The 26,014-nt window shown below is 36.3% G+C and overlaps 1 protein-coding gene across 3 annotated transcripts in view; it reads right to left on the reverse strand.

The window, feature by feature from the left end:
- Positions 1–616: 616 nt before the first annotated feature.
- palm3 (paralemmin 3) overlaps positions 617–26,014 on the reverse strand; it is a 41,409-nt gene continuing 16,011 nt past the window's right edge. For 2 of the 3 annotated variants that reach the window (XM_077199644.1, XM_077199643.1), the window contains exons 2-8: positions 14,921–14,975; positions 12,764–12,844; positions 9,588–9,706; positions 8,036–8,141; positions 5,367–5,397; positions 4,192–4,251; positions 617–2,818 (exon numbers count right to left, since the gene is read on the reverse strand). In XM_077199644.1, the coding sequence (XP_077055759.1) occupies positions 1,914–2,818; positions 4,192–4,251; positions 5,367–5,397; positions 8,036–8,141; positions 9,588–9,706; positions 12,764–12,844; positions 14,921–14,968 (1,350 nt within the window). In that variant the 5' untranslated portion in view covers positions 14,969–14,975 and the 3' untranslated portion in view covers positions 617–1,913. Of the gene's footprint in view, positions 2,819–4,191; positions 4,252–5,366; positions 5,398–8,035; positions 8,142–9,587; positions 9,707–12,763; positions 12,845–14,560; positions 14,631–14,920; positions 14,976–26,014 lie in introns of all 3 variants that reach the window. The other variant, XM_077199645.1, reaches the window with a different exon arrangement.

Raw genomic sequence — 26,014 nt, forward strand, 5'->3', positions numbered from 1 at the left:
TTCTTTTCTCTTTCTAACTTTTAGGTTCACCCACAATACTGCAAGATCTAAATGTAGCTGTAATAATTTACAATAAGCTTCAGTTTGTTAGCATTAGTTATCATGAAGTAACAATTATAACAATAACTTATTACAATTTTTACATATACAAATACATTTTAATTTCAATCTACATAAATTAACATTGGTTAATGTATTATGCAAGGACATTGATTAAAAATGAACGATAGAATATTAAAGCATAAATGACCTTTTAATTAAACTATTTTTAAATGCATGTTCATTGTTAGTTTATGATAATGAACGCATTAACTCATGTTGATGAACTGAAAACTTATTGTAAAGTGTTATCAGTGTAGCAATATAAGTTAAAGAGTTAAATATAAATATGAAAAAGGATCAAGCTATTGAATATTTAAAGACTGTGACAGAATACACTATTCCTTTTCATGTGTAATGATGAAAAGATTATTGCCATTGTTTTTTACTATTTGATTATCTTTTATACATAACTTACAAAAGAATACTGTTTTATCTTTACATTGACAGTAGCTATATTATACCTCATTATATGCCTCCTAAACTATTTTTGTATGAAGAAATAAACAGCCTTAGATTAAATTTCATCATTTTATTTTTTCTTCCGATGTAAACTTTCTATACAAAATCCTCCCAGCTTCTTACTCAGCTCTTTGTATGTACTATACATACAGGCACTCGGTTAAGGCACTGAGAATTTGCATCAAACTTTCCATGCTAAAAAAATGATGTTCCTGAATCCAACTGAAAGCTTTGAATAATATTGATTACATATTATGGTATGAAACTTGAATTGCTCACAATTTAAACAACCGTTAAAAAAAAGACAACTGAAAGTTGGAGAATTCACCTTAAACAGATTGCTAAAGCGATTTATGCCATATAATATACACTGTTCAGAAATAGTACTGTTCACATGGTCACATTAAAGAGATAGTTCACTCAACAACAAAAAAAGTTAATTCTGTCATCATTTGTTCAAACCTGTATGCATTTCTTCTGCAAGACAAAAATATCTTCTTTTTTTGTAATAGAACGTTGTTTTGGAATCCATTGCCTATCACTGTACAGACAAAACACTCTTCAAAACATCTTGTGTCTTGCAAAAGAAAAACTCAAGGAGTTTTGGAACAACATCAAATGATTTTCAGTGCAGGATAAACTATCCTTTTAATGTCTAAAAACACTTAGAAGTTGAAGTTGTAAAGCATGTTGAAGGCAATGTAACAATAAAAGCAGTCAAATTGAAACTCAATTCACATCAGCAATAAAAATCTCTAAAGATGTTACAGCATGTATAAAATCACAGGTAACCATTCTGTCTCTTTGTTTTGATTCATAATCAAGGCACACAAATGGTTTATAATAGATTATGCAACAACTATTGAAAGTAGAGAAGTGTTAATTACCGCTGTGGGTTGATTCCCTCGGCACTGATAAAAACAAAATATTTTTATGTGGTAGTGTTAAAACCGCCAAGGCCTCTGTGGGTCGGCAGCCAACGCTCTAGTCGCCAGACATCAAAACAGGATCATAATCACTAATCAGACACCAGAGGCTGGGAATGCAACCAATGGTGACGTATTAACAACAACAACATCATGCACACTGAAGCCTATTCCAGTCCTTTCCTGCAAGCCAATGCACTTTACAAAGCTTCTTTTTACACTGATAGGAATTATGGGCATCCAATATATAAAGGGCAATGCCAGTCTTTACGTTTTACGGCTCCGTTTTGAAGGTATTCTTCAGTATATAATAAACATTTTGTGCTTTGACGCCGCAAGTGAACAGCTGAAGATCAAAATATTAACGTCTTGAAATACAAACTGTATATTCAGAGAAACAGTCAAGATGGAATGTCAACAGACCGTTCACATGATTGAACAACACTGGCAGTTTTTCCGCTTTGGTGCTCCTGCGTCCTCTGCTGGATTGGTGGCGCTGGTTTCCAGCTGGGCCGCTGCTTTGGAGATCAGCAGAGGTTCTTGTTCGGCACGCTGCTTCTCTGTGTTGGACTCATCCAGCGGAACCTCCTGCAATTGGCTGAGCGAGATGCGCGAGGCGGGCACGGGCTCCTCGCCTTTCGGGGTTTGTGATTCCGTTGCGTTTGTTTGGACTTTTGGTCTGATTGTTGGAGAAGGTTCTGTTGTGGAATACATTGGAATGAGGGAAGCCTCTATAGGGCTATCTACTGTCACATTCTGGGGTTGCGTTTCAGTGGAGTCTGGGAGATGTTGCTCTATTTGCCCTTCGTCTACCACTACCACATCCGCATCTATTTCCTCAGCAGGAGTATCTTCAATCTCTTCGACCTGCTTCGGATCAACAGACGCTTCCGGATCATACTCTGTCTCTTCTTCAGCACGCGTGGCTTCTGTGCATCCAGATGAGTCTTCATTTTTAGCATCATCCGTAGTAGGTTCTTGAGCCATGCTGTCATCTTCCTCTGGGATTTCCTCTCCTTCGTCTGTAATGATGACTCTTTCTGCTCGGATAATTGCTCCGCCATCATCGTCCTCATCAACTCCATGTCCGGGCTCCACCTCCTTGAAGCCAAGGAAGGTCATGGTTATTGGTCCAGCCCCTGTTCCTTCAGCAGGGTGGCTGGCCAAGCCGTTGGCAGAAGCAGGTTCGTCCCGTCCTGGAGTATTGCGTGACGTTTCTCCTTCCATGTTTCCGTTAATAATAGCTGAAGTTATGGTGTCAGTTTCTGTCTTTGCACCAGTGAGCGGTTCTGCTTCCTCCACTTCGTGGTTTTCGGCATGCACAGAATTATCTGCAACAAAAACCAACAGTATGAATATAAAATAATACGTTTTGACATTTATACATTTTAACAACAGTGAAATTGTCAATGGCAATGCTTTGATTCTATAATTGATATTAACCCTTTCACAAGTAAGTTTAAAATATTCAAACTGACCCCCCAGCGTGAGTTTTACAAGGCTACCGTTATTTAAAACTTGTCACTTTAATGTTTCCATGGTGACGCGTCATTGTTTGTAACGTGACACAGCGCAACCACAACACAGCGCTGAATGAATGATGATCTGCTCATGTAATTTTTCCTTTTTTATTACAAATATTCACAAATGTATTAGCTATAGCATGAAACACTGATATTCCGATTTTCAAATATGTGCAAGTGGATGTGTTTTGTTGTTTAAACACCTTTATAACGATCGCGTTAGTTGATGGGCTCCGCCATGTTAGTTTGTTTCACAGTTCAGATAATCGGATCTGTTGGATTTACAACATGTCAATTCCTCAACTTCTCTCGAAATACATGAAAGTAAGTGGCCGGTGAACTGGGAGAAGAATAGGGTAAAATGTAAAGCTACTTACACAATGTGTATCTGATATGAATAAAACGTGTCGTCTTATAATGGAAAGGATTATTATTATATGTTCCATAGACATCAGTGTGTACTTTACAGACTCAAAATCCTCGTTTTGCTAGTACTTATGTGTATTTAAATGTCTGAAACCTAAAATAAACATTATGTGGTTGAAAACACTCAATAGTTGTGATATATGACAGCACTGAGTGTGTCCGTCTCTGGCTCAGCGCCAGCCAACGCGCGAAAGCACATTTGAATTTAGCAGTTGATCACGTGATGCACTGACCGTTCCAATCACACCGGTGTGATCGTACGCTCCAGGGACCAGCCAAGACTGATCACACCGGTGTGATCGTACGTGCGAAAGGGTTAAGCGTTTTGGTCGATCGGATCACAAGTGGACGACGCTAAATACAGATGTAAACGGGGTCTAAAACATTTTCAGCTTGTCCACTTTCGAGCACATCCAGAGGTAGTCGAAAACGCATTCGGCCGGAATGCTTTCATAGTGTAAACGCTCATGTGGTCAAATGAGTTCAAACGAATTACTGTTTTACTGGTCTTGCCATATTAGGTCTCTCCCTCAATGTAAGTATAAGGATTTTTTTCACCTATTTTATCATCTGCCAGAAAAGAAAGGGAAGTTTTATTGCAAAGAAAAATTAGTATTCAGCCCTCCTCTGCAAACCACATGATGGTCTCAGCAGATATGACTGGAAAATTACCCAAGTCTTTACAAGGTGACTAAGACAGAATAGTATATAATAGTATATAATATATGAGATTGAGAAGAACTGATATTTTATACCTCTCTTTTCCTCTTTTCCGTTCTCCACGATAGGTCCATTAGGGGCCGTCTCAGCAACTGCTGTTTGATTAGAAACATTTATGGTTGATATTTGTGCAATATCATGCTTTGCAACTTTAGATGACTTTTCTTTTGTTCATTCAACAGTGTTTTCATTACAAATTTTATTTTAAATCTAAATGGTTTGATGCATTAAATAAGCCAAAAAAAAAGATTGGTAACCTTACAAAAAGGTTCAATTCCATAACATAAATACAAATATGTTTATAAATATACTCTATTTATAATTTTTATATAAATTTATAAATGTATATATACATATTTGAAATAAGTGTTCAAGGCTGCATTTATTTGATCAAAAATACAGTAAAAACTGTAATATTGTTAAATATTATTACACTTTAAAATAACTCAACTTTAATGTATTTTAAATTTTATTCCTAATGCAAAGCTGATTTTCAGGATCATTACTCCAGTCTTCAGTGTCACGCGATCTTTCAGAAATCATTCTAATATGCTAAAACATTGTTTATTTCAGAAGTAAATGTAAAAGTGTATAGTCACTTTTGATCAATTAAAAAAAAAATCTTTAAACTCTAGCAGACATAATATTGTATTTAATAATAATAATATTAAATAGTAAAATTATTATAAATTGTTCATTGTTAAAGTCATGGTTCCTCTACCAATGTTAACTTATAACTTTATAATGTTCGAAATATATTAATATTTGCCAGAATAAGCATTACTGTAGATCTTATAAATGCTGTGAAAGTGTTATTCATCATAAGTTGATGATCTCTAAAGCATTGGCTAATGCTATCAAATTGATCATTAGCCGTATTGTAAACTCTTACCAATTTAATTAACTAGGAATTAATTTAACATAAAAGCACCACTGCTGTTTTGTCAAGGATTATACTCTTTTGTGCTATCAATAATCAGGTCTGGAAAGCAGACCTTGTAGTTAGATGCTCTGTAAGTGCAACATATACACAGATGGTCAGCAGCGCAGAGAGTGGACAGATGGCACACACACACACACACACACACACACACACACACACACACACACACACACACACACACACACACACACACACACACACACACACACACACACACACACACACACACACACACACACACACACACACACACACACACACTCTCACCTGTTCCCAATGGCTCCACCATAGTCTCGCCCTATTGGATAAACGAGAGAAAAGGTCAACAGCCATCCTTAGAGAGGACACATCACACTCTTTAACTGTTTAAACCATCTCATTCAGCTGGTTACTATTTTATTCAAGCCCATGGAACATTTATGGGAGGAACAGCTCGAGACTAGAGAAGTTTCCTATCGGAGTTCATTAACATGCACACCGATAACCCAACCTTCTCCCAAATACTGCAGCACTCTGGTTACAATGTGATTTGTAGAAACACCATCAATTACTTATTAAATGTACACTCAGTATTTTTCCTTATTAAAAAGTTTTCACAAAGAAATTAAGTTTTAAAGAAATGCTTATAAAACAATTTTATTATACGTGCCCTTTCATGTTCAAATCTCATGACCAGATAAACACAACTCACTTAATCTCGGTAACCCCCTTGTTAAAGGACATTTTTGCCTATGGAATAAATGAATCATGGCTGAAAGCAAAAAAAAATAAAAAGCTGACATGTTTTTAATTAATACCATATTCAGAACATTCAAAACACTAATCAATCGTAATATGAAATATGAGAAGAACTAAAAATCACCTGAGACTAGAAACCCAGTTTCAGGTTTGTGTGCTTATATTGTATTATAACTCACCCTTCCTCTATTATTGTAAATATGAGCAGACATCTAATTCATGTGCAGCTGTCCCCATTCACTGGCTCATAACCGCTAATACTTTCTTTCACTCGCTCATATTAGATAATTAGGGGAGATCTTTCATCTTTCATCAAGATTAGAAAAAATATGGTTGTGTTGCCAGTTTCATTTATTAACAGACGGACACATCAGCTTCAGTTGCCACAAGGTGGAGTCACGCCAACACTATGTTTTTCATATTCAGTATTCAATGCAGGCAGTATTTGCAGTTATCAATGCAAAATTGTAATCTAAAAACAAACAACATTTGATACGGCATGACTTTTCTTTTACTCATCATGACGTTTCTTTCCTTTTCTCATTATTATAAGCAGTATTCCAACTTTAATTATTATCTGGAGTCTCTGGGATTCAAAACGTAATTACTGTACACACTGTAGCAGTTCATGTTCACACTTTATTTTGATGGTCCACTTTAGACATTCTATTAACTATATAAGTTCTATTAACTATCTATTAAATATATCTATAAGCAACTACATGTCAACTAACTCTCATTAGAGTAGAATATTAGGGGTTAGTAGAATAATTTGGCATGTTGTTGCAAAGTTACTTATAGTCAGTGGAATGTCTATTAGAAGAGCATCAAAATAAAATGTTAGCAAATATTGAGCAGACAGTCTACTAATACTCGAATGACTGCTAGTTGACACGTAGTTGCAAAGGTACTTATAGTTAGCAAAATGTCTAAAGAAGACCATCTAAAAATAAAGTGTTACCCAGTTCCCTCCTGCCAAATGTAAATTGACCCAAAACAGAAACAATATAAAGGATTAGTATTTTGAGAAGGTCAGAGGAATATAATAAAATAAGGGAAAATATGAGTTTAATTTTGAAATTAACTGTTGTTATTTTTACACTTAAGTGACTGGTGTCAGTAAAGTCAATCTCAACATGAACACACACAGTTCCTGTGCGTTCATTGCCTTTGGAATGAATTGGTCTTGAGGAAACAGAACTGTAAGACCAAGACTCAGCTTGATACTAATTCAGTTCTAAAGGCTGTAATCTTACAGCAGTCCAACATATTCAACAGCCTTGCAGTGTGTTTTTAAAGTCAAAACAATGTGTTTACTTACGGTTCAGCTGACCTCCGTAACAAGGCTGTTTGTTGTGATGGTAACAAGTGTAAAATAAAAAAACAGCAATGACTTGCTGCTACTGTACTTATAAGCAGCTCATAATGATTTCAGAGAGCTGTGTATCATACAGTAAACTGTGAACATGAAGCGGATTGACTTAAATGTTTAAGCACTAAGGATTTGAAGAACCCTTTTATTTTATAATCATTTATTTGATTATGTTTTTAACTTGCAAAACTTCTTATCTTACACCACCATTCAAAAGTCTGGGGCCAGTAAGATTTTTTTATGTTTTTGAAAGAAGTCTCTCATGCTCACCAAGGCTGTATTTATTTGATTAAAAAGAATATTGTAAAAAAACAGTAATACGTAAATATTATTACAATATAAAATAATTCTCAAATTTTCCATCTGAATATATTTTAAAATGTAATTTGTTCCTGTGATGCAAAGCTGAATTTCCAGCATCATTACTCCAGTCTTCAGTGTCACATGATCCTTCAGAAATCATTCTAATGTGCTGATTTACTGCTCAAGAAACAGTTCTAATCATTATTAATGTTGAACACAATAAAAAATGTATGCCAAATGTTTTTGTGGAAACTGAAACTTTTTTTATGATCCTTTGATGAATAACTCAACATAGTTCAGAATTACAGAAATAGGAATCTTTTGTTGCATTTTATGTCTTTACTGTCTCTTTTGATCAATTTAATACATCCTTGCTGAATATAAGTATTAATTCTTTTCTTTTATCTTACTGACCTCAAACATTTGAACAGTGTAGTGTAAATAGTTCCAAAAAAAGAGTAGGGAGGTGAAAGAGCAAACATGTGACATCAGCGTGATCGTTCAGTCAGACGTGGTGTCTCACCTTATGCTGTGTCTGAGCATCTGTGCCAGTCTGAGTGGAGCCGTCTTCTATGAGTTTCTTCACTTTCATTTCTTCCTCTGCCAACCGCTCAGACGTCTCCTGTAATCTAATGCACAAACACGCATGTCATGTTTTATATGGTGGGAACCTACTTTTGGCTTCTGCAAGGTAATTGGAGAGGTAATGTTGAAGAATAGCTTTTAGTGTAGCTAAAAACTTTTCCTAAAGTATAGCTTGACAGTAGTCCTGATTGGCTACAATTTCACTGAAGAACCAACAATTTCTTCCCCAACAGGTTCCCAAAATATACTGTGGGTTCACTATCAGACTAAACAAGATGCGCAAGTGAACCTGCACTCACGTGACCTCATTTACTCGCTCGCAATTCTCTCTGGAAATCACAGCATGCTTTATAGCTATATAAATCTGCATTGTAACAAATACACGCATTAAACGAATCACTCCTCATAGGACGAGACGCCTCAGACGGCTGTTGAAACCTTGGAAGTGTGTTCCCTATAGACCCGTGAGCAGCTTATTACTGCCAAACTTTGCTCTGAGTAATTAAAGCCTTGCTTCTTCAACACGGAAGAACATCTCAGCGGCCAGATTATTACAGTAATCACCATCTCCTTCAGTCAAGCAAATAAATGCTGATGTGCAAAGGAGGAACATCAAAAACTCCTCCTCACACACACAGGCATAAATAGAAATATATTTTGGGGGATAAAAACCCATCACCTGCTTGGTGCTCCAGTACTTTGGCAGGAATAATTAGTGGTGTATGCAAAGGGAAGCCTTCTTACCGCTGTATGTGTGATAAGAGATTTGAACAAACCCCATAGTGTTAAAGTATTGAACTTCATTGTGTAACTCATCTCATACATTATTCATGAGCGTTTCTACGAAGGTTTCAAAATTTTAAGAAATTAAATCAGAATATGAGGAAAATATTTTATCTTTTTTAAATATGGGGGAAGAACAAAACACTAAACTTGGTTAAGGTATTTATCTGACAAAATTATTTGGCAAAATAGGGAAAACTACAGCTGCAGGTTTAATTTTACGATGTTTTTAAAAAAGCCCATACGAAAAAGCATCAGTATATAAACCATTTCGTCGGTTCTCTCTTGTTTTTGCATGTGTTCATAATTTCTTTTTATGACAGCCTGGCCAAAAATGATGTCCGCACAATTTGAGTTATCATTGCGTTATCACAAATAAAACGATTGACTCCAAGCACGACTGCGCAACATTCTTATAAAATCTCGTTTTTAATAATATTTAAATAAAGTGTTAAGATGTAAATTTTTGTACATCACTTTTGTCCACTACTGTATATACTATATTATATTATACACTGTATATATTTTTTTCATTTTAAATTGTCCACAATATCTTTAAAAAATACATTTTACAATTACATTTCGTAACCTATTTTAGCAAATAAAGATACATTTAGAAAAACGATCTGAAAAAAATTATTTTCTGAAGCTCTGCGGTCTACAACATATTTATCAAATCGAATCTAACAATAAAAACAAAATCGTACTTGTTAATGTGGGTCTCAATCTCCTGAGCCTTATGGCCCCAGAGGGGAGATCGGGGTCCCGTACTGTCAGGAGATGTGGGAGGTCCTTCCATCAGCCATTGGTCTCTGAGGGACTTCCTCTGTGAGAGAAACAGGGAAAAGGAGGCAGAAGGAGAGGTAAATAATGCGGCCTATACATTATTTAAATTGATTTCTTATCAGCAGTTCATAATTTTCACAAAAATGGATAAATACAATCAAGATGCAAAGGTTACACTTAAAGGGATCGTTCACCCAAAAATGAAAATCTTGTCATCATTTACTCACACTCAAGTTGTTCCTAACATGTATGAATTTCTTTCTTCTGCTGAACAAAAGAAGATATTTTGAAGAATGCCATTAACCAAACAGTTGATGGACCCCATTGACTTCCATAGTATTTTTTAACGTAATCGGGCCCATCAACGATTTCATTTTTGGGTGAATTATCCCTTTAAGCATAACCTTTGCATCCTGATCATATTTATACATTTTTGTTAATAATTTAGAGACAATAATGTCTCTAATATGCAAGCTAATAAATATTAACTTATTGTTTATTCAGCTTAATTGTTGCATGGCTTGAATTGTTTCAAGGCACTATAAAATCTGAATCAAAATTGTGTCTTTTAATCAGTCTTTCAATTTCATATATATGTTAGTGTATTCCTAAATGTTGACAAAATAAACTTTTACCAGATGTATGCATTACAAATGTACATTCTCTTCAGGGAAATGTTGTCTAATAGCTCTAGAATGACAATAGCTATATTTCCATCGACCCATTTTATGTGAATTTTGGGATAATGCGTTCAAAATATAAGTTGTGACTTTGCCTCAACAGATCAACTAGAGGGTCAATTTCATTGCACTGCATCTCAAATTTTGGTTTGTTTGTTCTGAAATGCCTGAGCCAGTCTGTTATCAAAATATTTGGGTGTAATGACCTCCCAGAAATCTCTCACACAACTGCGTTCCCAAACACCATGCATCCAAACACAAGATAACATGACAGCGTTTATTGAGTTTCATCTACACGCTCTGGGGCGCAAGTAAATTATGACGTATGAAAAAAAGAGTAACAGTAGCTTCCCCGATCACAGTGACTTCCATTTTTATTACCGATATTTTGCACCAAATTCCCAAGAAGTGATAATTTCGTTCTCTTGAACACATGGGGCTGAAACAAGGCTTTATTCGCAAATGTTTTACACGACATTCCAATTTTGCACACGTAAATGGAAACATAGCTAATGTCTCTCCTCATAATTGTACCTGCCACTGACTAACAATAACAGGAAGCATATCACTGTTTGTTACAGTTTGTGTCTTCAATTGCACTAATGCTCATACTCTGGAAGTGTCTTAATTGCTTTTGTCCATGCTAAAAACTGTCAAGAGTGGACAAAAGACAAGTCTTTGATATTCCACCTCAACTTCATGTTTCAGCAGGAGACAATTTAACAAAGAAAATATAAAGTGTTCATCTAACCATTTCATTGGGTCTTTAAAGCACTAAAAATATGTAGAAAGTTGAAAAGTTGAAGTGCAATTGGAATGAATCATTGTGCAGCAAAACATCAGAAAATGCCAAAAGGTTAAAGTCTAAAATAAGTTTATTCAAGTGTGCTGTTAGTATACTTCTTTTAAACAAAAAAATGAGAAAGTATACTTTGTCAACTTTTTATGCACTTCTCAGAAATATACTTTATCCCAGGAAGTGAAAAATTGAACTCCACTTGAAATGATTAATTGTGCTGCAAAACATCCTTTATACAATTTAGAAAATGCCAAAAGGTCAAAGTCTCAAATGAAATTTCCTGCAGGGCGTAATATACTTTCATTTCTCTGCTAATTTCACCTTTAAGAACAGAACCATCAAGACATCTAGAGTTACAAGTAATAAAACACATCTTTATGTAGGTCAACGGGGAATTCCACAACATGCACAGAACAGTGCAGGCACCAGATGCCACACAGAAAGTGATGTGCACCATGGAAACTGAAAATGTAAGACGACTAATATAAACTAACAACACAACAGTGTATGGAAGCACATTTCTGCTTTGGTATAGTAAATCATAATTATGACATTAAAAGACAAAAACGCAATTATGGCATAAAAATATTAAATTGACAAAAAGTTGAAATTAGGACAAGTCAAAATTGAGATAAAAAGTAAATTATGAAAGTCCTAATGACATAATGTTGAACTTTTATGAAAATTATCTTGTTTTTTTCCCCATGTTATTTTGACCTTGACTTTTTATCTCATAATATGAACTTTTTATCTAATTATGATTTACCCGAAGATGTTTTTTTTCTTATGTAGTGGAAATAGAAGTGTCAGGGAAGGGCGTGAAATAAACTCAAGACGTGAGAAGATAAAGAGAAGTCAAGGTAAATAAAGCTGTCATTTTGTCAAATTATAAATAAATATTATGTATACATACTATGCTGATTCATTTTATTGCAAAAATGCATATATAATTTGATTTGAGATGATTAATGTGACAACAAAAAATATGACAAAAATGTAATTCTCCTGTGATGATTATATACACTGTTGAATATTACTAATGGAAGTGACATAACTAGTAGTGTGTAAAGTTTGCTTTAGGAGACTTTCTTTCTACAAGGAAATACTGTAAGGGCCCGCAGTTGAAGAAACACCCATGAATGTACTCAGACACACACAATGAAGAAAAAAATTCTTGGAACCAACTAATAACACGAAGGAATAGGAAGAGGGAACGCCAATATGGAAATATTATTGAAACAATGGGGAGAGAAAGGGAGAGAATGCACACGCAAACACACACACACACACACACACACACACACAAACAAACACACACAAACACACACACAAACAAACACGCGCGCACTCAGAGGAGGAATTAAACCTACAAGGGTAACATTTCAATTCTCAAGAAGGGTGTGTGTTTGAATACACTGAATGTTGAACCTGTAGTTGTACATGTGGCTCTGGTGACTGTGTGTATTGTTTGTGTTTGTGTATGTGCATATAGGCCTGCGTTTGTGAAATTCCACCCCATGACGCAGCCTGCTTAACACAAACGTGACCTGACGTGTCTGGCTGCAAAACAAGGTTACGGTTCGTGCAGGCGAGTGTGTGTGTGTGTGAGAGGTCACACCTTTAGCTGCTGAAGTCTCAGTCGCTCGTCCTCCATCTCTCTCTTGGCTCGCTCCTGTTCTTCCTGTATCCGCCGTTTCTCCTGAAAGCAGAAATTATAACATACTTGATGTACGCTTGAAATACCTTTTCAGAATGTTAACACAAGCTAACATGTTCCTTCCTTACTGACATGTACTTTGCTATAATGTGACTTCCCGCTTACTGGATACAATTCAAATTTGGCAGGGGATGTCACATCTACCAACAGTTTTTGAAGGAATCTCGATTTTTTTCTGTACTTTTGGCATGTCCTTTTGACTGAAAAACAATGGAACGGGATTGACAGGACATTGGACAGGACATAGACCAGCATTCATAAGTTTGGGTATAAAGACACATTAAATTGACCAAAAGTGACAGTAAATACATTTCAGTAACACTATACTTAAAGCTTTTATGTATAATGCATTATAACAGTATTCATAATGTACGTTATAATACATTATATCTTTTCATAAATAATTGTAACCAAAATTAAAATGCATTATAATATTTGCAGGTGTCTGCAAGTATTACAATGTATCATAAATGTGATTAGTACAATTATTCATGAGACCATGTAATGCATTGTAAGGTGTATTAATTAATGCTTTAAAAATACTTACAATAATGCATTTTATTACACGGCTCTATGGAATACTTGAATCTGATTGGTCAATCGCGCCATCCAGCGGTAAGTTATTCCCAGATAACAACCGCTCAAAACAGATAACACCGGTTCATCCGGGTCACTGAAGTCAGCAGTGCTATACGCTCGCTACGAACCGCTTTTCTTCGTGGAAGTTTTGCGTTTGGTGAGCTAATAAAATATTAAAACTCAGTCGAATCAATATTTTGTGTACAGTTATTTAATTATGCCATCCAGTATCGTGGACTCGCTCTCTCTTGTTTCATACAAACGCAGCTGCTGCAATTTTGTGACTATTGTTCTGTACACTGTTGGATTATGAGATGCAAACAGGTACGATTTTAAAACAGTTTAATCGGAAATCAATATATCTCATCCCCATAATTATTTATGGGGCGAAATACGGTATGGGGCGAAATACGGTATACAGTCATTTATATCACTTATTACACAGCATCTCTTAAATGTCCGCTTAGTTTGAACTTTCCGAGGGGGTTGTCAGGAGTTATTTTGAGAGAACCACCGGCTGGATGTACATTATCCCTTACATAAATAAAGGCTTTAAGTAAAGTGTATATAAAATGTTTTTTTTAGCACCAAATCAGCACATTAGTATGATTTCTGAAGGATCATGTGACACTGAAGACTGGAGTAATGATGCTGAAATTTCAGCTTTGATCACAGGAATAAAATATATTCTATAATATATTAAAATATAAAACATTTATTTTAAATTGTAACAGTACTTCACAATATTCCTGTTTTACTGTATTGTTGATCAAATAAATCAAACTTCTTTCAAAACAATTAAAAAATCTTACGACCCCAATCTTTTAAATGTTAATGGATTAACAAGTAAGTGTGTTTACCCAAGAACACAAATCTCTCCACCCGGATTGCATTTCCAATCCCACTGTTGTCCTCTGTAACCATAAGCTTTCCATATTGGTGCTTCTTACATATTCAAATGTTAGATTTTAGACATAATCAACCACTGAGCCGGATAGTCATCATGACGTGAAATGAATACCAGAACGCATTCAGAGGACATGAATATTTTGTATGTCAGAGAGCAGGTGAAGAGGTTCATGGGTACGGCATCATTGCTGTTGTCTGGTGTAGTTTTACCTGGTCTGGAAAGACTCCATCACACTTAATAATTCAGGGTCGTGAACACAGCTAACACCAGTTTCCATGCCTGTGTGTGTATTGTGAGAGACATACTGTATAACAGTCTATTTGCCATCATGCATGTTTCGATAAAAAGTACAATTCATAGCGGCTACCGCTGAATGTCCACAGGTACTGCAATAATAAGTTTTGTTAAACAGCACCAGGCGCTAATATGACGGACGTGTCTATGTTTCCGCACGACACTATAAGTGGTGCTGTCGTTTAAATGGTAAATGAATCCACTCACGCTGTTAGCAGGTTCTGCTTGTCATATAATGATATATGAAACACAAACATGGCTTCTATGGGACGTACCGCTATAGCCTGCAGTCGCTGCTGGTATTTCTCTGCTTCGTGTTCCATCCTGGACCTGGAATATAGGAGACATTGGCTGCATTATTTATTTACAGTTTTTTTTAAGTCTATTTTAAAACAGGTTTCATTTTAAATTTAAAATCCAGTTACTATACAGATGATTAAACTTTGCATAGGCTATTTAAAAATAGCAAAAATATTTGAAACATCAATTATGCATAATGGGATATAATGGATTTGAGTAAATACTATGATTATATCCCATAATGGGATTTAATGGATTTGAGTAAATACTATAAAATTAATATATATATATATATATATATATATATTTTTTTTTTTTATATATAATGATACGGTTTTATAAAAATTGCTGCACACTCAGCAAAAAAAAAGTTGCTGCCTTTAAGTACAATCAACTTGGATGTTTAAGTCATTTCAACCTAAATTAAATTAAACTGACTTAAAAATTCACCTATTTTGATGAGATAAACCAATGTAAAAACATGTTGTCAACTTATTGATCATATATAATTTTTTACAGTGTGTAGACATTTGTAACAAATTACTATTTGTATTTCGTAAATGCTGTATTGTTCAAAGAATCCATGTGTAGCAATGAAAGCAAGTTTTTGCATTCTTAGGTAGATTTTCAGGTGATATTTCATATTGTACTTTATTAGCTTGTAGCAATTCTCACGAACTGCCCCCACAACATCTCACTTACTGTAAAAACTTAGATTCATCTACCCATTATACTCTTTCTAATCAGATTTGACAGGATATGATGAGGGAACAGGATCAGAAAAGGCCAGTGGTATCCCATACTCAGAATTTGTCCTCTGGATTTAGCCCATCCAAGTTAGTGCACACACGTTAGAAGCAGTGAGTAGTGAAGACATACACACACACACTGCAAACCGTGGACACACCCTCAGAGCAGTGGGTAGCCAATCGGGAAGCGATTGGTGGTTAGGTGCCTTGCTCAAAGCCACTGCAGTCGTGGGTTTGTGGGAGGAGAGAGCGCTGTTCATTCACTCCCCAACTTGCATTTCCCTGCCGGTACTGAAAAACCTTCAGGTTATCAATTGATCATTAGGCTCGACTGTCCCTACTATGACTCATAACTATCAGCATCACTGCTCAGTGTGTTAGAGTATGTGCATTAACCGCAAACAGGGAACGTTCTCAGAACTTTGGCACACATTCTGGCAAAGTTCAAACAAATGTTGTTCCAGTAACATTCATTGAATCTTCCTTTGTTATATGGTCTTTAATGTTCTCAAAACGTTAACATAAAAGAGTCATTTATACATCGTTCAAGTAACTTTTTTTCTGAAACATTTTTATTTGGATGTTCATCTAACACTTTTTTAACTGGTTTCAGACCATTCAGAGAAAATTCATAAGTATCGTTCCCATAATGCTTGCAAATTGATCAAATGGAATGTGTTCCTGTAATACTGTATTCATATAACCAAGATAAGACATTTTTAAAACATAAAAAAATGGCTGTTTTGAACTTTCAGAAATAACATTTTCATAACTTAATAACCAATTACCATTAAAATTATCATTACCAAAAAAGTTCCAAGAAAATGGGAAGCCACGTGATTTTTGTTCATGACCAGTTCATGCAGCCAAACGCATATATTTAATGTTTTATATATATTATATATTGATGGAGCAAAAATGTTTTCAGGAAGACATTTGATCATTCTCAAAGCTGTCATGCAGGCCTGAAGCGCTAACAGAGAGCGGAGAACAGAAGCTGTTCCCTTCAGGTCACGTTCAAGTACGAATACATGAACACACACAGATCGAGCCGTTTGATCCTTGTTGATGTTCGTACCTGGAACACCCTGAAGGGAGAGAGACTGTTTCTTAGGGAGGGAAAAAATATGGGTGTGTAGAATAAATATATGGAAGTGCAAGGGCTAAACAGAATAAACCCACCTTTGTTTGAGTTTGTGCCAATGAATACAACCAGACCAGTAAATACAGGAAGATTAAACAAAACGCTTCTCTCTTTCTGACTATAGCTTGTTGCGGAGCTTGTTTTTGACTCCGGGTTTCTATGGCAGTGAATCACAGGACTTATAAACTATGTCAAGTGAGGCCCTGACTGTGACAAAGAACCTTCCGGTGTCTCTCATGTGCTTTGCGAGAGAGGAGAGACATGCTTTTACCAAAAATGAAAGTATTTACTCGTCTTCTTCCCCAAGGCTAATGGGTAACTTCCAAACAGCCGTGAGGGGGAACAGGCTGTCTCATCGGGGTTCTGGAGACAAACTTTGCCAAGAATAGCACTGAGGAATAAACAAAAACGAGCCTTTGATGATTCATTCTCTTCGGGTCTCAACAGAAAGTTCAATGCTAATTAAAATGTGGAGCTTTGCGTATCCGTCAGGCACAAATAAAGAGAAGAGAAAAAGAGAATAAAAACCAACAGAAAAGGCAGGAGAAACAATGCGCTCCTCTGCTTTCTCGTTTCACACACTTTATTAACAGGTGTGTCCACCCAGCTGTTGCTATGGAAACATGACGACATCTACAACGGTACAACGACACCAACACCCGCTTAACTACTATTGTGACCTGGAAACTCATCCGGAGAGCTACATTATATTATGATTACACAATAATATGATAAATATGTATTATCTTATAATGCTGTTGCTTACATACGCGCCTCAAAAACTATTGTCTTGTGCATTTATGTTGTTTTTTTCAGATGAATACTAGTCTCGAAATGTCCTTGAATTGAAAGCAAATTTGCTTAACTAGACTTAGTTTTAGAAAATATCTCACCATACTGGCAAACTGATTTATTTTAAGCATAAACCTCACAAAAGTCATGTAAAAAAATATATTAACTAAGATATGTTCTCTGAAAACCTTAATATCTTAAAATAATCTTATTTCTAGTTAGTAAATAATTTTTTTAAGAATGCTTAGATGTTTATTGAAAAACAAGGGAAAAATAGTGACTAAGAAAATAATTGTTCGCACTGTGAAGACTGGAACATTTTTTCCTGCATGTTTATAACAATTTAATAATTTTGTAATTTCAAATGTTCAATTTGTATTTAACAGAATGGCAGGGAGCATCAGACCAACTGCAACAATGAGCATTTAAAGACATGATTTTAGGCAAAATCACAGAAATCACTATAATATGATTTAATGGTTTATCACTTTTGACCAATAGGTGGCGCTGTTATGAAATTGATGTGGTGCGGTCACAGTACGGTAGCAATGACACATACAAAGTTTGGTGTTACTATGCCAAAGCATTAGAGGTACAGTCTCAGGGTTCGTTTACAAGACAACAATGTGCTAAAATGGAAAAGTTTTTTTCTTTGTACAGATTGTCAATGTTATCAAAACGATCACCGTTCACACGGACCCGCGAAAACAACTAATAATGCTGTATTATAAAATCCAGAAAAGTAGTTGGTAATGTCACTTTGTAAAGAAAAACTACGCACCTGCACACATTCACATTCTTCACTCGAGCCGAACGGACATGATTATAAAACACAAATGACAATTATCATTTTTTTGTCCGATTTTCATTCTTAAAGGGATAGTTCACCCAAAAATGAAAATTCTGTCAGTATTTACTCACCCTCATGTTGTTCCAACCCCGTAAGACCTTCGTTCATCTTCGGAACACGAATTAAGATATTTTTGATGAAATCTGAGAGCTGGATCACTCCTCCATTCTAGTCCATAGGCTTCTTGAGGGATTGAAACTTGCCGGCCTCGAAAAGTTATTAAAGACATCGTTAAAATAGTCCAAGTGACTACAGTGGCTCAATCTTAAGTTTATCAAGTGACGAGAATACTTTTTGTGCACAAAAACAAACATAAAAAACGACTTTATTTCAACTATTCATTTCCTTCTTTTTGGGCCTCTAGTCAGTTAACTAGTGTAATTACGTAGAGCTACGTCACACGTAGGCTCACTACGTGCGTGTGACGTACAACAACAGATCATACGCTGTTAAACTAGTGAACTGACTTGAGGCCCACAGGGAAGAAAATGAATAGTTGAAATAAAGTCATTATTTTTGTTTTCTTTTGCGCACAAAAAGTATTCTTGTCGTTTGAAAAACTTAAGATTGAGCCACTGTAGTCACTTGGACTATTTTAACGATGTCTTTAATGACTTTGAGGCCGGCAAGTTCAATCCCTCAAGAAGCCTATGGACTAGTTTGGAGGAGTGATCCAGCTCTCAGATTTCATCAAAAATATCTTAATTCGTGTTCCGAAGATGAACAAACGTCTTACAGGGTTGGAACAACATGAGAGTGAGTAATTACTGACAGAATTTTCATTTTTGGGTGAACTATCCCTTTAATCTTGCTAATATTGTATTATTACTTAGTCTAATCACCCCGTTATGAAATTTACCCAGAAGACAAAAGACACACCTGGACACAAACAAGGAACGACAAATAACAAAATAACAAGCAGTGAATAACAAAAACGCAAGGTGCACAAACCCGGGAATACGTAAAAAGGCTGGTATTCAGAGAATGCGTATTTCGCCTTTCTTTGGTACATTTCTTCACTTTGTAAACCAGTTAAAACTTGTGAAAAAATTGCCAGTGCAGTAAAAGAAAACTTACATTCAAGATACAGTCTATGGAAACAATTCTTAACATCTTATGGAGTGTTGCTTCAAGAAAATATCTTGTTTAAAAGATTTTAAGTTAAAAAAAAAAACTTTTTTTTGCAGTGCATGGGTGTGCAAAAACTAGCAAGTGCTGACTTCATGCTCCTGAGCACTTGTAAATACAGCAATGAGCAGAGATGACGTGGTTTTAGGTCAAATATGTGTGGTGGGACGGTCGGACAGAGTGTATATTTATCCTGCTGGAGACCAGGCCTGACTGACATACCCTACTGGAAACCGTGAGAGATGAATGGAGCCTCAGGGGGAAGGGGATCATGGGAACTGAGATGAAACACTCTCTCACCTTCAGATGTATACACACGCCCTGCCACTAATATTCACAACCGTTTACATTAAGGAAGGCTGCAAATGTGACAGAAAATTGAATAATGGCTCTTTCACAATATAGCTTTACTGTTGTAATCTACATACCCGTGCTCTGAATTATGCACATTCTTTCATGAGAAACCGCAGTAAACCCCGAGGAAACAAAGCAAGTCAACACCGCCCTTGTGTATTTGCTCGAAAAAATTCACATTCTCTATGTCAGCTGCACATTGTAGAAAAAGGACAATGAGAGATAAACAAAAGTTGTATATACTGGCTCTCCACCACAATCACTCACATTCTAGGTGTTTGCCAGGGCAGTGCTATACAGATATACGATTTCGAGAGTGTCACACAGGTTACTTGCTAGTCAAAACCCACCCACAAGTCTCTCTGATATTCTGGCCTCTATATCAGCCTCAGTTCTCTCCTCAAAGTCTATGTATTTTTTTTTTTGCCTGAAATTTTCTCAGGAATATAGGTTCTGTACAAGTAAACTTAATCAATGGTATTCGTGACAATGTTGATCACTGCAAAAAAAAAAAAAAAAAAAAATTTAAATACTCCTCCCTCCTTTTTTGAAAAAAGCAAAAATCTGATATACACTTACACTTGAGGTTAATGGGGCCAGTCCGTAAACGTTAAAATCCCTATAGACAATATGTGTGCTAACATGATTTTAATGTAAAGATATATCCAATTTTACAACTTAGCTACCATAACAACGTAACGCCATGAACCCTAAAATGACTTAAAACTTATTTAAACACCTTTAAAGCTGAAACAATACAGGCATTTTCAAAGAATATTTGTAATAAAATATTTCTGCTTTTTAAACTGAGGGTCATTTGTTTATTTTCTGCCTGGTCAAATTCTTTATTCATGATGCAGTACCGAAATCATAATCAAAATAATAACTCGCCATCAGCAAATGACGTAAGTGTGACAATCCAAACATCGAGTAGAAAGCATCTAAGCTTCTGCCCCGGCACAGTGTGACACACTTCTTCCCCACGCCGACTTGCATGCTTTCTGCTTTCATACTCTCCATTTAACCAAGGTTTACCTTATTTTCATGCCCCATATGACTGAGCTGACGTTCTCCACAGCTGTGCTGCAGCCCTGTGCTTGGCTGAGGGGGAATGGTGATGCTTTATGAATGCTTATCGATAATGCTGGGAATGATTTCATAGCGGCAGCAGTGTGAAAATATAATTGTTTGCTTCTGAGCTGCACTTCAAGAAGTTTACCAAAGAATTTCAGTATTACATGAGAAATCCCTTTTCCCAAACCTCTACCTTCATTACTGCAAAACGTCAATGTACATACATACAATTCATCATTATAGTTTTCAGCTGAAATAAACAGAGGTGTTAAAACATCAACAACTTTTATTCATTTTCACACAAGTGAAATGTCACTGGACATTTCACTTTGAAATAATTTTGCGAAACGTGCAAGAAGCAAGGCAATATCATATTGCAGAAATCTCATCACAGACACGTTTTCCAAATGATTCTAGATTGACTTTTCCACTTTTTATCACCTACTAATTCATTGAAAGCAGCTATCACAGTGCTAGTGCCAACTAGCATGTTGAAAAGATGCCTGGCAGGAATTCTGACAGCCGTACTAAAGCTATGATAAATCCGGCACCGGCACCTGGAGCAGGGCACGCAGCACTCCGCAGGGAGAGGAAGCACATCTGTGCTCAACTAGCCTTGAAATCGCCAACAGGAAGCTGCATTGATGCGATTGCTGAGTGTTTGTAGTCTTGACCTGAATGAGTGTTCATTTCCCACATTTGTGCATGCAGAGAATTTCAAACAGAGCATTAGCCACTGGCAACTCAATACCAGCAGTCTACTGTAATAAACACTTCCAAACAATAACAACATTTTCAGATATCTCTATAGCAACTGCTCTTTTTTTTCTCAACCTGAGGTTTAAATACTGCCGTTACTGATTGTGCTTCTAAACTGATGTGGATTTCATGCAGTTCCAGACATCTAGTTTTTGCAATGTCTCTCCACCAAAACCAATGCTTTGATGCACTATATACACAGGTCGTTAAATATCTGAGCTCCAAAGCATCATTTTTGGTCTATGTATTGGCTGTGATGTTACTTCTCACTGTTTTTTCAGTGTGTACTTTATATACACTTTCACCGCATTCAAAATGTCATACTTTCTGTGCATAAATGTGATGGCGAACTTACTTTGCAGCCACTAAGGAGTACATTCGTGTTGTAACAATGGCTCATTATTTGAATGTACTTCAGAGAACACCGATGACAGGCTTGTTTGCAATCTGTCTTTCAATGTGACGTGGCTTGTCTTCAACAGACATCTAGTTTATCACCTCCTTGTACGGCCGACAAGCTCTGCGGTCGTTCTCTTGACATCAGTATGTAGCTGTTGGTGAAAGTCTTTTCCCTGCATGTCAACCCAACACCACACATTTAGATAAGGCTGAGTGATCTGACCGGATGTTCGTAACACAGGCATATCATCAGATTTGTCTTGGAGTGAAGAACACGTCAAGTCTTCAGTTAAACTGAGAGACACGGTACAATAAAAATATGTTCCTTATTCTATTGCATAAGCCGTATCTTCTAGTTTGAATACCCATGGTTGTTTTGTGCACTAGCAAAAGCAAAGCTCTTTGTTGAGGTTATTTCTTACAATACAATGCCTTGTGATGTAAATGAGGCAGAGATTATACAGTATATACAACAGTGGCAATGTGGTTTGCGTGTACAAATGTCCAGCGATTATGTAAATGCAAAGCAAATTATAATAAAGACATAACTGCGGTTGATTTAGTGAATGCCTTTTCAGTGCTGTGGTTTTCTGAATTTTTGCTGCTAGTCTGGGAATGCATTGCATTAACAATGAAAGAAAACAAGACAAAGAAGCATGAAGTCTTGTGTGTTGTAGCGGTGGGCGATGACCACAAAGTTATTTCATGATAATATACTGTGTGTATATATATATATATGTCTATCACCCTCAAGTCTGAGGAAGTTTAAACTTTCTTTGCATTTCCTCCATCATCACAGCCCTGATGTCATATTTCTGACTTTATTACTTCTCTGGAGGCAGCTCTTCTACGAGCATCGATTCACTGCGGCTGTTTCCTGCAGTCTGGCCCCGTTTCCATTCTCCTTAGACCAGAGACACCAAAATAGTGTTTATGGAATTTGATTGTAGCACTGCAGAACACTGCTTTTGTGTGTGTGTGTGTGTGTGTGTGTGTGTGTGTGTGTGTGTGTGTGTGTGTGTGTGTGTGTGTGTGTGTGTGTGTGTGTGTGTGTGTGTGTGTGTGTGTGTGTGTGTACACTGGGAGGAATTTGAAACGTTCAGTGTGGTGGTTGTAACAACGCTGTAAGGTCTCTGTGAGTGACACTTTAAACAGGCAGCGTATGAAAACACAGGATACCAATAAAAAGTTTGTGTGCGAATCCAAACAGAATATGCACATGTGAACGTGTGCGAAAGTGACTGTGTAAGTGACAAATATCCCAAATACTGTTAAACCCCTGCGGGCAGATTCCAATGGGTGAGATCACATGGTATGATGACATGTACGCCTGGAAGCAACAGAAAACGGGAACAATATGTTATTTTCTCACAGGTGCCATATGTACTGTGGACTAGGGATGTGTGAGACTTGTCGACTAAACTGCTGTTGCTAGTCGACATTGGAAATACTAGTCATTTACATTAAATATTTTTTGCACATTTATGTTTTGCATTTATATTGTACATTATATTTTTACAAAGGATATGTTCAAATTATTGTCACGTTAATGTTAGATTTTAAAATAATACAGATTTTTATTGTATACCTGGAGCACAAAACAAAATCATTTTATTTTACCTCAGACTTTGCACGTTTAAAAAATTAGAAGAAAATGGAACTGTTTTGTGTAGTCTGGCATATAACATTTAGACTTGCTTATAAGATTGATAGGCTACACTACAGTTCAAAATAGGGGAAAATTGCCTAATGATATAACATTTTATATTGGCTTAAAGTGGAACCATTATGAATTAAACTTACTTTACAATATTAGATCCTATATCCATGTAAATGGGAAGTTTCCTACATGCATGTGTATAGAATAGAATATGTAAGGAATAACTGACGACAGTGTGTATGACTAAATTTCTTACGCATCTCATCCCAAGGTTCTGTTGTTAATTCCAAAATGTCATTTTAGAGCTAAAGTAGTCTATTCAAAATGGATCACATATAGAGAATTTTTGGACTGTCCTCGGGGGGGATATTAGACTAGTCTAGGGGTTCTCAAACCTGTCCTGGAGTTTTGCAGTCTCTACTAATGAGCTGATGAGTTGAATCAGGTGTGTTAGATGAGAGAGACACAAATGCTGCGTCCCAATTCGCATACTATCCGTCCTAAATAGTATCCGAAAATAGAATTAGTACGTCCAAAATCGTAGTATGTTGAAATGAGTGTTTCAAAGATACCCGGATGGTCTACTATTTCCGGTCAGAATCCGAAGTGTAGATCGATGCACATTCTAACGGCTGATATTGCCCAACAACCCATCGCGCGTTGGCCGAGGATTAGGTTAGAACTACAAACACGAGTTAAAAGTGTTAAAAACTACAGACATGAAGGACGCGCAAGTGCCGCGGTTATGTAGAGAAGTTTAGATAAAGAGTTTTGAGTGATTAATAATTATCAGTATCTAACCTGACGAAAATTAATGTATTCAATGTTCTCCACATTATATTGCATCTGCAGCATTCTGAACTTTTGTAAAGATACGTTTAGCCATTACCTTTTAAATGCATCATTCAAATTGCAAATACGAGAGTATCCGCATGAAAGACCCACGACTGGCAGATGAACGTGCTCTCCGAAACAGTAGGTAATCAAATTAGATTGAATGGAGGATTTTAACTGTGATGAGATGATTGACAGGGCAGTTTACGGTAACAGGATGCACGCAGCACGCCACAGAGCTGTCCATTAAAGATGACGTGATAGTATGTCCCAAAGTTTGCGTACTCTTTAGCTACACACTCAAAAGTTACTCATCAATAAAAAGTACATGTTATAGTAGAGCTGCACGATTCTGGGTAAACTGAGAATCACAATTTTTTCTTTTTTAAACGCAGATCACGATTCTACCACGATTCTGAGAAGACTAGTCCAAAATAAAATAACATGTTAATTACTAGAGGTTCTGACAAAATATTAATTGCTGCAGTTAAAAATTAAAAATGTTTAATTAATTAAAACTGAATATTAAAAAAGGGCATGTTTGAATGATTCAAAGACTCACTTATAATGACTCAAAGACTTCACTTGTTTCATTACTGGATGAATCATAAATACAGGTCCTTCTCAAAAAATTAGCATATTGTGATAAAGTTCATCATTTTCCATAATGTAATGATAAAAATTAAACTTTCATATATTTTAGATTCATTGCACACCAACTGAAATATTTCAGGTCTTTTATTGGTTTAATACTGATGATTTTGGCATACAGCTCATGAAAACCCAAAATTCCTGTCTCAAAAAATTAGCATATTTCATCCGACCAATAAAAGAAGTGTTTTTAATACAAAAAAAAAAAGTCAATCTTCAAATAATTATGTTCAGTTATGCACTCAATAGTCAATACTTGGTCGGGAATCCTTTTGCAGAAATGACTGCTTCAATGCGGCGTGGCATGGAGGCAATCAGCCTGTGGCACTGCTGAGGTGTTATGGAGGCCCAGGATGCTTCGATAGCAGCCATAAGCTCATCCAGAGTGTTGGGTCTTGCGTCTCTCAACTTTCTCTTCTCAATATCCCACAGATTCTCTATGGGGTTCAGGTCAGGAGAGTTGGCAGGCCAATTGAGCACAGTAATACCATGGTCAGTAAACCATTTACCAGTGGTTTTGGCACTGTGAGCAGGTGCCAGGTCTTGCTGAAAAATGAAATCTTCATCTCCATAAAGCTTTTCAGCAGATGGAAGCATGAAGTGCTCCAAAATCTCCTGATAGCTAGCTGCATTGACCCTGCCCTTGATAAAACACAGTGGACCAACACCAGCAGC

This window comes from Siphateles boraxobius, unplaced genomic scaffold (assembly GCF_051911475.1).
Source record: "Siphateles boraxobius isolate OS27281-9 unplaced genomic scaffold, OSU_SipBor_1 41, whole genome shotgun sequence".
Lineage (NCBI taxonomy): Eukaryota > Metazoa > Chordata > Actinopteri > Cypriniformes > Leuciscidae > Siphateles > Siphateles boraxobius.